General features: G+C 31.3%; 1 protein-coding gene and 1 long non-coding RNA gene across 2 annotated transcripts in view; one reads left to right on the forward strand and one right to left on the reverse strand.

Moving 5' to 3' along the window:
- The window catches only part of LOC143082923 (uncharacterized), a 39355-nt gene extending 24782 nt beyond the window's left edge, over positions 1-14573 (reverse strand). Inside the window, exons 1-11 of the mRNA XM_076258940.1 lie at positions 14309-14573; positions 9539-9622; positions 8721-8814; positions 6679-6751; positions 6205-6322; positions 5257-5413; positions 4652-4743; positions 4346-4427; positions 2957-3060; positions 1874-1946; positions 61-246 (exon numbers count right to left, since the gene is read on the reverse strand). Coding sequence (XP_076115055.1) covers positions 61-246; positions 1874-1946; positions 2957-3060; positions 4346-4427; positions 4652-4743; positions 5257-5413; positions 6205-6322; positions 6679-6751; positions 8721-8814; positions 9539-9622; positions 14309-14329 — 1084 coding nt within the window. The 5' untranslated portion in view covers positions 14330-14573. The remainder of the gene's footprint in view (positions 1-60; positions 247-1873; positions 1947-2956; positions 3061-4345; positions 4428-4651; positions 4744-5256; positions 5414-6204; positions 6323-6678; positions 6752-8720; positions 8815-9538; positions 9623-14308) is intronic.
- Positions 10524-12841, forward strand: LOC143082911 (uncharacterized). The gene is made up of 3 exons (XR_012980504.1): positions 10524-11047; positions 11795-11862; positions 12632-12841. It is a non-coding gene; the product is annotated as an uncharacterized LOC143082911 (long non-coding RNA).
- Positions 14574-14702: the final 129 nt, after the last annotated feature.

Raw genomic sequence — 14702 nt, forward strand, 5'->3', positions numbered from 1 at the left:
TCTCAATTAAAACAAAGATTATTCTGTTCAGGATTAAAACTTATATGGATCAATGTATACCTATTCTAGAGATCATTTCTAGAGATTCTTTGGTTAATGGATCAGAATGCTGTCTCTGGTGCAATACTGATTTATTATGGTCTTGTCTTACTGATCCAGCACTATAAACTTGATTTGTTGCCTCTGACATCAGACCATCTTTACTGACTATACTTGCTGATAAATCCTGGCCTCCTCCGTAGCCATCTAATAAACAAATGAAAACAACCTTATTTAAAAACAATTTTTAACAAATAAAACAACCTTATTTAATAACATCTGTTAATCGTAATACCAAGTTTATGTTGAGTTGTGTAGTGACAAAGTATATACAGTTTGGAAAAATGTAATCTTTTTGTCATATTCATACATCATGATATGGTTAATTACTCACTTGAAGACATGCCACTGACAAAAGTTATTTTCAAATTTAACATCAATTATAATTTCTATGTTGTGTTTTGTAAAATGTTATTTGTCTTTAGATCATTATTTTTTTTTTTTGATGTTTGCGCTGCATTGTCAGTTTGTTTTCAACTTAACCCTTAGACTACTATGCGCGACTATTGTCGTTCCGATAAAGCAGTCCGCTACTGCTACGCGCGACTATAGTCGTTTTCCGTAACTCATTTGTTTACACAGTTACCATGGAATGGGCGGAGTCAATATTCATGAGATTGCGGCAGTTTCGACTTGTACGGATTCTGATTGGTTAAAAATCTGCGTTCTTTCGAGTGTCTCTTGACTTTAAATCAGGTATAAGCGATAAAACCGAAAGTGAAAATTTTTGATGAAAAAAGTGACAAAATGGCGGATATTATTTGGAGAAATGGCCAACACGTTCAGAAGTATTTCAATGATAACAATTTAACAGCGGCGGCCGATAAAAAGGATTTGGACGAGAACAGAAGATATAATAGATGGAAATAGAAATATTCTATCAAAACTGCGAACAGAAGACTTTTAAAGCGAGAACCACCGGGATTCCCAGACCTTGTCCAAAATGGATGACATGAAACAGGATTTGCGATGTTTATCATTTCACCTTTCAAATGTGAATCAATATTGACTGACATCGATAGATCTGAACTTTAAGTTTGTCAAGATTATTTATTGATGAAAGCTATAACAATGAACTTGTCGTATAAATATATTTGTACATGGAAGTAAAAGTCGGCGCAGTGAAAGTCGGAGGAAAATACCGGAAAATATTTGCATCAAAAAGGCTGTTGGTTCTAGAAGAAACTTTTTTTTTTTGATAATCACAATGAAACTAGTTCATAAAAGAGATTTTTATATATTGGTTCAATTTTGAAGTCATGGATACTTTTACATTGATGGATTCGTTAATAAAACATGAAAAAAATAAGTTTACCTTTGTTTACCTCTATTTGCACCTGTACAGGTAAAAAATGACCAGAGACTCAAACAAAAATAAAATAAATAAAAAATACAGAATCTAACAATACTTTTTTATATAACTTTTATTGATGAATATTCAATATTTACAAAGATACAGCAATTGTAAGTGAGCATGTTTATTTCATCAGTGATCAAAATTTTATTCAGCAATACACAAAAGTACAATAGAAATGAATGCAGCAGTCTAAGGGTTAATAGAGTTTAGGTATCTGGTAATTATAAGTATTGTTTGCTTCTCTTTAACAAACCTTGAGATAAAGAATTATTGACAAGAGATTCACACATGTATTGACTTTTTTATCATGAAGCTGAACTATATTTTTTAAATGAGTATTCAAAATTCAATCGAGTGGCACGCTTAACTATACATCTGGTAAGCAGACTTCACAACACATATAAATATAATACAAACCTTCAACTCTTGAATGAGTGCCATCAATTCTAGAATGAGTATTTCTGTGACCTCTACTTGTATTAAGACCAGGCTGAAAGTGTGAACAAAATGTTTTACACAATTTTATGAGGCATACATATATATAATTTCTATAAATGAAACCCTTTCAAACCATGACAAGTGTCTAAAACATTTACTCTCTATACTGCTATATGCATTAAATTTTATGTATCAAAAAGTATTAAGTAAATCTTCAAATACAAAATCTTATCTGTCAAAAGAATTTGAAGATAAAATTCCCATCTTTTGGATTCATTTATATTCCAAGGTATCAATTTTCATGGATTGAAAAAAATACATTTTCTTGAATATTTGATTTTGTGGATTTGCTAAAGTCTAGCTTAAGTCAAGCATATATAAAATACTTGAACTTGAAAATTAAGCACTTAAGGTTAACAAGTTTTTCCTTTTGATTCTATGAAAGACAAGCATTCTTAGAGTATTGCATGGCAATACATAGTCCCCTATCAGGTGAAAACTCATTATACTTGAACAAAATGCTAACGTGTTCTATAACTTGTCATGGTGTAAAAAGAAGAAAATAATATCAAGTCAATATCTTCAAGCATGACTAAAAACAGAGTGGAAAACTGATTATATGAGTGAATTTTTCAAGTCCAAGGACCATAACTCTACACAAAATTATCAGAATAAATCAAAAATTTTAACTTGATCTGTAACTTGTCATGATTAAACTCTAGTCCAATTGTCAATCAGTATCCTAAAACATGATGAAAAAAGGGTGTGGTAAACAATCTAACATGAGATATGATTAATAGTTCACTAAAATTAGATATGATGTAATACAATAAAAATCTATTTTCAAATTACAATCAAATGTTATTAATAGTTTCAAATATTTTTTCTTTCATTTGTCACAAACTAATATAGATTTGTAACTTTTCTATAAAATGTCAACAACTTTTATCTACCCAACTTCATCGGTAGGTGACTAATAAACAAAAGAATGATAAAATAAGAATCTTATCCCTTTGAAAGTTTGAGGCAAACATTTAAGTTCTTTTTTATAGACAGACATACCTCTTTTCCTCTTCGGGCACTGGTTGGGTTGACAGCAACCTTGGTACCAAAAGCAATAGTGTATCTGCTAGTATCAGTAAAAGAAGATCTTCTTCCACTTAAATCTGATGTAAAAAAACACAACATCATGTTATATCTTTTTATGCATTTAAAACAAGAATGTGTCCATAGTACACGGATGCCCCACTCCCACTATCATTTTCTCTGTTCAGTGGACCGTGAAATTGGGGTCAAAACTTTAATTTGGAATTAAAAATAGAAAGATCATATCATAGGGAACATGTGTACTAAGTTTCAAGTTGATGTAACTTTAACTTCATCAAAAACTACCTTGACCAAAAACTTTAACCTGAACTTTGCACTATCATTTTCTATGTTCAGTGGACCATGAAATTGGGGTCAAAACTATAATTTGGCATTAAAATTAGAAAGATCATATCATCGGGAACATGTGTATTAAGTTTCAAGTTGATTGGACTTCAGCTTCATCAAAAACTACCTTGACCAAAAACTTTAACCGGACAGACGAAATGAGGCACAGACGGACGGACGGATGAACAGAGGCACAGACCAGAAAACATAATGCCCCTCTACTATCGTAGGTGGGGCATAAGTTGATTGGACTTCAGCTTCATCAAAAACTACCTCGACCAAAAACTTTAACCGGACGGACGAACGGAGGCACAGACAGACGGACGGACGAACGGAGGCACAGACCAGAAAACATAATGCCCCTCTACTATCGTAGGTGGGGCATAAAAACATTAAAAACCCTTTTACTTGCATACCCAATCAGGGTGCAAAGTATTATAATAGAGTAGTAATTTTAACCTGACAATTTAATATTAGCAATGATAATAAAGCATTTATTTAATTTTGTCTGTGTAAAATATTTCCATCTCAAGGTATTAAACTGTATTTTTTTTCTTCAGTCCAGAAGAGTGATAGCACAAGGAAGTCATGACATGAGTCAACATCACTGAAGTTGCCTGAGAGAATAGGGATAATCAGATGATCGATGTTTTTTTCAACTCAAGGAAGTTACTCAGCTACATCTCAGCTCAGGGCTATTGCCTGAGATCAGATTCATCCTGAACAAAAATCTTCATTTCTAAACCATAGATAACTAATTTATAAGTATTTGATTCAAATTTATACAATATATATTGTAAAATCAGTAAGATTTTATGTTTTCTTGTCCAGTATTTTGACTCCATTCCTTGTTTATAGGAAATAATATTAAACAGCATTTTTTGGGGGTTCAAAATTGACTACAATATTGCACAGAAATATGATGGCAACAATGCATTGTTTATTTTATTGTCACATGAGTTGTTTACTCCAAAGTTATCACAACATAAACAATTGGAATTGAATTGAAATATTTACCTAGATCCAATGTTGAAGAACGACTAACATCCCCACCAGACTTTAATCTTTCTGCATGCTTTATTTTTGTTATATTCAGCAACTATAAAATAAAAAAAATAGTTTATTCACTTTTCAAATTAAACACCCAGTACAAAATAAGAAATGTGTTTCACTAATTGACAATGTACATACACATTATGTTAATGTTCATTAATCTATTATAAAACATATACAAATTAAATAGAATTTAGTCCTTTCATCTTACTTTGAAAATGTATCTATCTGCCAATTGTGAAAAAAAGTACAAAAGACTTCAGATCATACCTGTGTAACTTGGTCCACATCAGGAGCTATCTGGAATTGTTTAGGAATCTGATCAATCTCTCCTGAATTGCTAGAGGGACAGCCATACAGTTCTGAAAAATTAAAAAAAAATGATTAAAATAAAGCACAGTCAAATTTGATCACACTCAGAAGCCAACACAAAGCCTGAGAGTGTTGAAAGTTAAAATTTGACATTACATTATTTATATGCCAAAGAAGACAAGACTGTTTTGATTGATTTTCTTTTCATGAACCTTTTACACCTAAATAGATACTAAAACGAACTGATTTGTTTATATTGCATTATAATAAAATATGTCTCTACTGGCACAAATATCCATTGACCTAGCTCTAGGTAAACATAAATTGCAACAATAAACCTAGGTATCATGTAGACCAAGTTTCAAATACCATGCAGTCATCGGAATAATGAAACCATGAATCTTTCAATAACTGTAAACAAATCAACATTAGAAGATATCAATTAGTACATGCTATGGTTCTTTTTATTTAGAATTTGAACCAATGACCTCCAAATTTAACAACTTGAACAATTTACTAAGAAAAGAATTTATGTGAATTTAGAATTACTGCATATACCATACCTTCATCTCCAGCTGTATCAGGAGGCTGTGTTTTCATTGTGAAAATCCTTCGTATTTTACAATTAGCTGACACTGTAATAGACTCAATAGCTTTATATGTTTGTCCTCTCCATATCTCTCCTACCATTGATACCATATCAATACACAGGTTTAACCACTACAATAAAATAATTCATGCTACATTTACACATTTTACATTTTCTGCTCTGACAGCATTAACTACAGGGGAAAATCCTACAATAATAGTTTATTTGCAGCAGTGTTCTAATTTGTAGGATGACTCTATAAACTTTACTTATGCTTGTGTGAGAACATGACCACCCCCCCCCCCCCCCTAAAAAAAAAAAAAAAGAAACAAAATAATCATGTAGCTGCACACCTACAATATATCTTTTTCAGATTCTGCAAATAATTGTGAGTTCATAAAAATTGTGACACAAAATAGTATTTAGATCCCCTTATAATTTTTTCCAAGTTCTGATTATTCAATGGATTTTTTCAATACTTGTTCTACTAAAAGGTAAAGTTAAAGACATCCCTTTGGAAAATTTATGGAAGCCATCCTGAATTGGTTGACAGTTATGGAATTTCTGTGTGAAAGATGACAAGGAATATGTTTCAATTATCATACCTATTCAACCATCCCCTTTTTCTTGATTACGACATCACAAAATGTCTTTTAAATTAGAATTAGTACCAAATCTGTACTAGTCGAGTAGTATAACAGGTGCTGGAGCACTTGAGATTAATTAGTTTGTGGTATGGCTTGTGTTGATCAGATTTTAGTTTTTTTATGTAGTGTTTTGTGATTACAGTTTTGTCTTTCAGATGTTTTTTTTTTTTTTTTTGATTTATTCAGTCTCTCTTTGACTTCTTTTGATTTGATTCTCCCTTCTGTATCTTTTGTCTCTTTATTTAATAGATAGTGTAATATCTTTAAAATTTTACCTTATGTTTTTTCATGATAGTTAGAGGAACTCTGGCATGTAATGATGCTGCTACTTGGGTTTCTTTCTGAGTTGTTGATAGGAACAGTCTTCTTTTGTTGTTACCTAAATCTGTTACACTGCAAGAATATACAACTTCATATAACATGTATCTAGTTAGTTATGCAAAAGACAAAACAGCCACAAAAAGGGACATTGATAAATATAAATTTAATTCCTTTGGAATTTATAAACAAATTGTTAAGGGTGTATTATTCCTAAGCAGATCAACGTATCATGTATTATAATTTCTTGGAAAAAAGGCTTGAAAAAGCATGATACATGTACATTCTTTCATTTCTTGTTTGCAGTACTGTATTATATACAACTTTCCACTGCAATTTGAATTTATGGGTAAAAAAATAGTATAATATACACCTTTGAAGGCAATAATTTTCTGTTAAAACTTATTTTGACAGCACTGAAAGCTACTTACCCTAGTTCTATTAAGAAGTCTTGGCCTTTACCCACAAACAACTGTAATATCAGGTACCTCTGTATCAGGGTTACTGTTCATTGAAAAAAGATGATTTTGTTCAATACAGAGGATCACATAATAATTAAAAGGCTTGTGAGCACTGAACAGTAAAGATTGCTTTCATTTTGCAATTCAATGAATTTAAAAATAAATAAAAAACTAAGTTGTCTGTTGTATTTAGATAGACATATCATAAATTTGAGTCGGAGTTATCTTCCTTTGTTCATGATTTCGGTTATCACAGATTCATACACCATGCATTATTTATGTAAATTTTAATAAAGATAATTCTTCTTGACAAGTATGGTAATTCGAAATACACATCATATCATGCATATTGTAACTTGAATACCTATTAGAAGTATAACATAACTTACCTGCATTATTTGATTTGAACTACGAAAGGTAAACCTTGGAAGATTTAGATATCAAGTGATTCAAGTCAGTACCAATACCATAGGGTTTTCATTGTGTTATATGCAATTTTTACCCCAAAATCAACTTGTCTTAGCAATATGTGTCACACAAAGGTTTAACATGACAAAATGGCTGTCTCTAATGAGAACTGAAGCACATCCTTTGTTTTTATTAAGAGGGCTAACTGATATTGATCACTTTTGAATTTTCTGCAATTCTTTTTTTTATCAGTCACATCACTTTTTTTTCTTTAGCAAATGGTGTTTGTCATTTGATACAAAATTTTTTTTCCTTACTCAATACAGTACTGATATATATATGTAAAAAGAAATTAAATGGTGACATAATATTTTACTCTGGAATATACTGCATCGTAGTGGTAATCTACAGTACACACAGAGAGGATGTAATCTCATACTCCCAACACTGATTCTGGTGTAGCACAGTGTCACACTGTGAAACACAGATTTCCCTCCCAAAAAACATCAAGTAATTACTCCCATCTGGGAGGGTTTCATGACCTGTTGATTGCAGGTAAAAGTAATAAAAATCAACAAAGCACCACTGCATGGTCTGACAGTGACATATAATTACATGTCAACTTCTTCCCATTTCAATCATTTCCTATTTAGTTTCTATTTCTGAAAGCTATAAAAAAGGTTAATGAAATTATTTTTAAAAATTATATACTAAAAGTATTTTTAGATTGGAAAATTATTTAAATTCTTTCATAATCTCATAATTAAGAATGGCAACTTGATATTTACAATAAGTTGTATTTATAGTCAGTTTAAACATATAGATATTAATATATACATGGTTTAAAAAATAATAGTAATGATACAAAAAAAAAATGAATGAAATAAAATAATGTAGATAAATTTCATACATATTATACTAGTATTTAAATAATCTTCATTTATTATTTAAATTTATATAAAAAAAAAATTGAATAAATTCAATTAAAATATATGTCTTTATTTTCTATTAAGTATACTCCACTTACAGGTGATGTTTTTTTTGTTTTAATAATGTTTCTTAGGTATGAAAAACCAACACTGTCAGAACAATATATTTTTAATAAATAAAGTTATGCAGGATTCTTTAATAAAATCAGATTATAATATATCTCTGATTAAATTTAACAAATCTCACACTTTTCATCATTTTTGTGACTGTCATTTAATGACAGGAAACAAAAGAAATGTTTATTGTAGTCATCAACTACTGGCACACTTCAAAGGTAAACATAGCAATAAAAATCATGGTGTTGGGAGAAACCACACCAAGGTAATAAACAATTAAGGAGTTTAGGGAGGAATTACTCCAAGTTTCTCCCAATTTGGAGAGTGTTGCTGGAGTTTCCTGGTGTGACACCAAGTTTTTACACAGTGTAGGGAGTATGAGATTACATCCTCTCTGTGTGTACTGTATGTGGAGCAAATACAAAAGAAATCAACGTTTTATACATTGAGTAAGATGGTGGAAATTCACAATTTGAGTAATACATAAAGAAATACTAACTTGGTGAAACCAGGATGCTTGTTGGTCACACACTGAAAACAGTAATTTTATAAACTTACATGATTGTTTTGGATCCTTAGGGATCTGTATTTTTGTAGTAGCAGGAGTCCCCTCAATATAAAATACATAGCTCTTCACTTCTTTTTCATATTCCTGAACAAAACAGAAGTTTTATATTGATGAATATTAAACAATTTGAGATATTTGTTCATTTTTTCTTATCATGGAAAGTCTTCAATTATTTTAATATTTACTAGCTATATCTACTTATCAGTTAAAAAGTATTATTCTTGCTAGGTATGTTTTTTTTTGTGTTTTGATATTCATGATATTACTTTGATAAAAAATCCCCTAAATGACAATTTCCATATTCAGCAAACTACTTACATGTATATATATTATTCCATAAACATGATACCATATCATAAAAACTCTGTCTCTGACTCTCATCTTTGGAATTTTAAGATTTTTAATGAAATGAGTATTCATATCACTGCACTTTCAAAAGCTTTCAATGGAATTAAAACACAATACAAAACCATCATATTCTTATCATAGAATGAACTTCTTATTTGACGGGGTTGAAATTGCTCACATTTTTTTAGGATAATAACTAAAAAATATCAATAGATAGTCAACAATTTTAAGGTAAATGATGACCGTAAAGTATGCAACTAATTAACAATATAGTCTTTAGTTCAGGTGAGCTGAAAATTTCATCACAAAAATAATTACAGCTGAATTGCTGTTTTAGTGCTTAAAAATATGCATGCTCATTTCATATTTCGTATCATAGCATTGTTTACTTTGGACGGATAATATTTTTGGTCATGATTTCTGTCTTCTTAAAGACACTTTATTAACAACATATGAATACCTTTTTAAACCCATTACTGGGGTACTTCCAATTTGCAAGGGAATCTTTGCCTTGTGGTGTTAAAACTTCAAAGTATGGTCCTCCCTAAAATTAAAACATCAAATACATTTTCGGTGTGTAAATATCTAAACCAAACAAATAGTTCATAGAATATAATAAATTTAGTAATAAAAAATTCTCTCAGTAATAGTATTACAAATTGGACATACAATGTATATGTTGCTGTAATTCAGGTATTTTTTCACAAGAAATTACAATGTATGCTTATAATTTATTCTCTACAATTGGTAAATATCATTTGTTGCAGAAAAACAAATATTCGGCGTATTTTTCATTAAACTTTAACATATTCTGTTCAAAGATTAAGGGGACGAAGTACATGTACCCTAAATGTATAACAGTTAAAAAAATCAATAAAAAAATAAATAAAAAATATATATATAATTTCCATTGTGCTAATGAACTCAAAATCGTTAACTTTTTTTCTAACTTTTTCCCGCATTTAAAGGAAATCTCTAAATGCTCTATGTCTATCTTTCTTACTTTCAGTCTCGTTTGTCTTGAGACTATGCATGAGTAACAACAGAACCAACATCGGAAACGTAACAGTATTTCCGTTTCTTTTTGAACATTAAAATATGAAATTGATAAGGACTTTGTCCTCATTCACAGGTAACGCCTGCCTCATATTAAAATTATGCAACTGGACAACAATAATAAAAAAACAAATCAGGGCTAATGAACCTTGGCCCATGGACAAACAGGTATCAGGGCAAACAGGGACTAGGAAGAACGGTAATCAGGGCAAACAGACCCAGATTCTACATGTATATATGTATGATGACATTGCTGTGCTCACAAACATTTATTAATCATCTGTATTCAGATCAAAACTTAAAGAAGAAACACTGAAACAGTGGGCCTGATACCATTTAAAGGTATTCAACATATTGGGCTACCCATAATAACCAGCATCTGCTGGGACAAGATCCCTAATGCGCCTTGAAATGAGGAACTCAAAAGTCACGTGTAAACAAAAATTCTCTGTGTAGTGATATTTGACACTTTTCTATGATAAACAAGTGACTGAGCTTAACCATTTGAGTTAATTTAGAAAGTAGGGGAACACAGAATAAATGTGTAAAATCTATGGAGCTATTAAATGTGTTCAAAGTATTAAATTTTCAAAGAACTTTTTGTGTTAAAAATGGGATTATTTACCATGAGGAGCCGCATCACAAAAGGATACTCGGGGTTTACTAATTTACGGAAAAAGTAATCTCACTTCGTACCCCAAAAATTTAACCACATATGTCAAAATGTCTCAGCTTCGAAACGAGCCATCACACATATCCAAGTTAACGATATGGACTGAGCAACAGAAGAAAACGTTACCATTACGGCCTATGGAAAAACTAATGCGCATCTGTACCCAATTTAGAAGCTCAATTCCAGAAGTTGTCGGACTGATTTATGGATGATTTCACCTGTACACCACCGAAAATGATGGTTAGTATTTTTTTATTTATACCTAGTTATCATAAATGGTTTAAGATAAATATTATTGATAAAGATCAGCAAAAACTCAAGGAAATTTTCGCTTTTAAAATACATTACTGGCACGGGGCTGAACACTTTTTTTAGGCACAATCATAACTTTGTTTACTTCCGAGAGATCCGAAAGGAATTTGTTTGCTACATTGAAAAGGCAAGAAATAACTTTTAAATATTATTAAATTGTAAGTAAACATGACACAATATAGTCTTTGTTATGTAATTATCACTCTGGTCTACAGGAATACCTGATAATCAATAGAGATAACAAACTTCATACGAGTAAAGTGAGATACATCATCGCATGTGCTTTTAACCAATGATTTGACCCCTGGTCAGTAGATATCATATGCATAAAAAACAGAAAAAACATTTACATGCTTTAAGAAAATCATGAATTATTATTTTTAATGCACATGAGCAAAACAAAAGATATTGTCATTTCTCAGCACTGAAAAAGGGGGAGGGTCAAACTTTTTTGAAAACAATATTTCTGCACCTATTCAATTATTAAGCTAGTTAGCTACTACCCATTGCTTCTAATACAAAAGGTTTAAATGAAGGTGGCTAAGCCACAAGGGAGAAGCATTTGTCTTTCTTTGTGATTAAACTTTCAAGAATAAGATTTTTCTCTCTCAATAATACTTATGTATTTAAATCAAATGATAACAAAGCCTGAGTATTTTTTTTGTCTTATTTCAGTTCCAGACGTATCATTATTTTCAACCTGAGATGGCAAACTAGAGGTTTTAAAAAGTTCTGAATAACTGGTAAGCATTTTGTTTTATTAGGCAAGCTCTAAATTGTTTTTTATGATATTTATGCAATTGAAATTACAGTCGGTATGTTAAAAATATGCTAATATGAAAACTGTTGCTATGGTCTTGGTATTAAATGAAAAGGCTTAGTTACAGATCGTTACGAATCAATCTTTCGAGTTAAATCTTGCGGCAACTGTTTCTCATGTAACACTGCAAACTATATTTAGCACTACTTTGATCTGTCGTTATTTAATGACGCCATTATACATGTGATGTCACAATGTTTCCATTAAGACCTCTTGTGGATTTCTCACGGATAAAAGGTTTTCACTGAAATACATGTAAAAAACATTTTTTTCTCAAATAGAATTATGTGAAAGGACAAGTTTTGAAAATTTGCACTATATTGTACTCTAATTATATGATATGGATGATTTCCAAGTAGTTTAGAGTGGTTTTAACAGTATTAAATACCAGATTTCCACTAGTAAGAATAATTATTTTGGTGTTGGTTTTTTTATACAACCTTCATTTTTACATAATTTCTCTGTCAAAATGCACTTTAAGGCACAAGAAAATTTTGTAGAATGCTTTAACAGGGTCTGTGTATTGTAATAAGAGGTTATAATCAGAAGTTTTGTCCTTGTTTTGACTAGAGAAGGTATTCTGGAAGAAATTACTTACATGTATACATACTAATTGTATTCAAAATAAATGAATATAGCGACGAAAGTGTCATTGCCTTATATAGTGCTAAAACAACTTTATTTTTTTTCAGAAATGGACAAAAATACACAGATTTATTCAGAATGTTATACCGATGAAGATCACATAAAAATATTTGGAAAAATCAGAAGTATGGATTTCAATATGGGACAAGATCCCTAATGCGCCTTGAAATGAGGAACTCAAAAGTCACGTGTAAACAAAAATTCTCTGTGTAGTGATATTTGACACTTTTCTATGATAAACAAGTGACTGAGCTTAACCATTTGAGTTAATTTAGAAAGTAGGGGAACACAGAATAAATGTGTAAAATCTATGGAGCTATTAAATGTGTTCAAAGCATTAAATTTTCAAAGAACTTTTTGTGTTAAAAATGGGATTATTTACCATGAGGAGCCGCATCACAAAAGGATACTCGGGGTTTACTAATTTACGGAAAAAGTAATCTCACTTCGTACCCCGAAAATTTAACCACATATGTCAAAATGTCTCAGCTTCGAAACGAGCCATCACACATATCCAAGTTAACGATATGGACTGAGCAACAGAAGAAAACGTTACCATTACGGCCTATGGAAAAACTAATGCGCATCTGTACCCTGCTGCTTATTATAGGGACATCATTAATATGAATAAGGTCATCTGGTCCAATTTAGTTTTAAGAACTCTAGATACATGTACATGTAGCTTATAATTACTTCTATTTAAGTTTCATAATCAGAGATGCAACTCATCTTCAGACTGTCGGACTTAAGGGCAGAATTTATGCAGGTCCAGCAAAACTTGTTGCTGTGCAGGACCTGATGGCCGGCAATATTTAATTTTGCTTGGGTCCGCCAAAAATTAATTCTCTGTCGATCCCGGCAGAGTATTTTGTTTATTAAATTGTGATCATCTTTAATAAAAGTAAATTTCCTGTTCCCTTGCTTTTTCTAATTTCAAGAACCAGTATTTCCGCACAGTGACAGTCTTTTCCCCCCAAACCATTCCGCGTATTTCCATCATGTTTCTGGATTTAGAAATTTGCTCTTCATGAAGGAGGTCTATTAAGCATAGTTGATAAGTTCAGGAAATATGTCATGGCCGATAAATTTGTAAGTGGGTCGAAACCGATAAAAGGCCAAACCAGTCACCTATTCAAGTTGATAAAGCTGTTAAGCGGTCCTGGTACTAAAAGGAGAAATGACCTGAAAGGCCATTCAACCCAAAATGGCAAGAGGGGCGATCATGGTTACTTTATAACAACAACATGATGACATGCACAATTTTCATTTCGCACGGGAAACGTAGCAGTACCAGCAATAAACTACAATTGTTATGAATCACAGGTTATAATATACTACAAAATCAAAATAAACGTTTGTTCAATAGCATCTCATTTAATTTTTGAGTGAAAATATAGGTTTTTTATATATATGCCCCAAAGTCTGACAGGAAAAAAACTGTTTGCATCTCTCATTGTCTCTGCATTAAGTGCAGTCTTCACGCCGAGTGGCAGCCCAGGCAGCCCAGGCTGGTAAAATTGCTTTCGGGCCTGTAAAAATTAGACCTACAAGCCAACAGAATCTAACTTAAAATTTTCAAAAATTGAGCTGCGGGCCTGTAGATTTAGCAGTTCAGCGTGGACTGTAAGTGCATCTGCTGATGCACCAAACACACATTTACAACATTTAAGACATAAAATTATTTTGAAAACTACATAAAAAACTAAAGAAAAGAGAGCGCATACCTGGTATTCGTTTTTGTACATTTTGAATATATTTCATCTGAGACTGAAGTCAAACTAAAGTTTTTGTCTTCTTTGGGTATGCATGATTTACTCAGTCTGGCCTTTTGAGTTTAATTAAACAACTGAAATTATGTGTTATTTAAAAAAAAAACTAGAAATGCTAACGTTGGCAAAATTTGGAAAATTAATTTTAAAATGTTTTCAAGTAATTCGGGCACTTTGCATATTTCATGTCCTCCATTTTGGTTGTCAATGATTTGTAACGAATCAAATTGCGTGTAACAAAAGGAAATTTACGGCCGCCAAAATAAAATTTGATTCAAAATGCGGAACTACTATTTCACAAAACGAATACTCAAAATAAATTTATGCAACACTTATAGATTTAAAAATA

Source organism: Mytilus galloprovincialis, chromosome 1, assembly GCF_965363235.1.
Source record: "Mytilus galloprovincialis chromosome 1, xbMytGall1.hap1.1, whole genome shotgun sequence".
Taxonomy (NCBI): domain Eukaryota; kingdom Metazoa; phylum Mollusca; class Bivalvia; order Mytilida; family Mytilidae; genus Mytilus; species Mytilus galloprovincialis.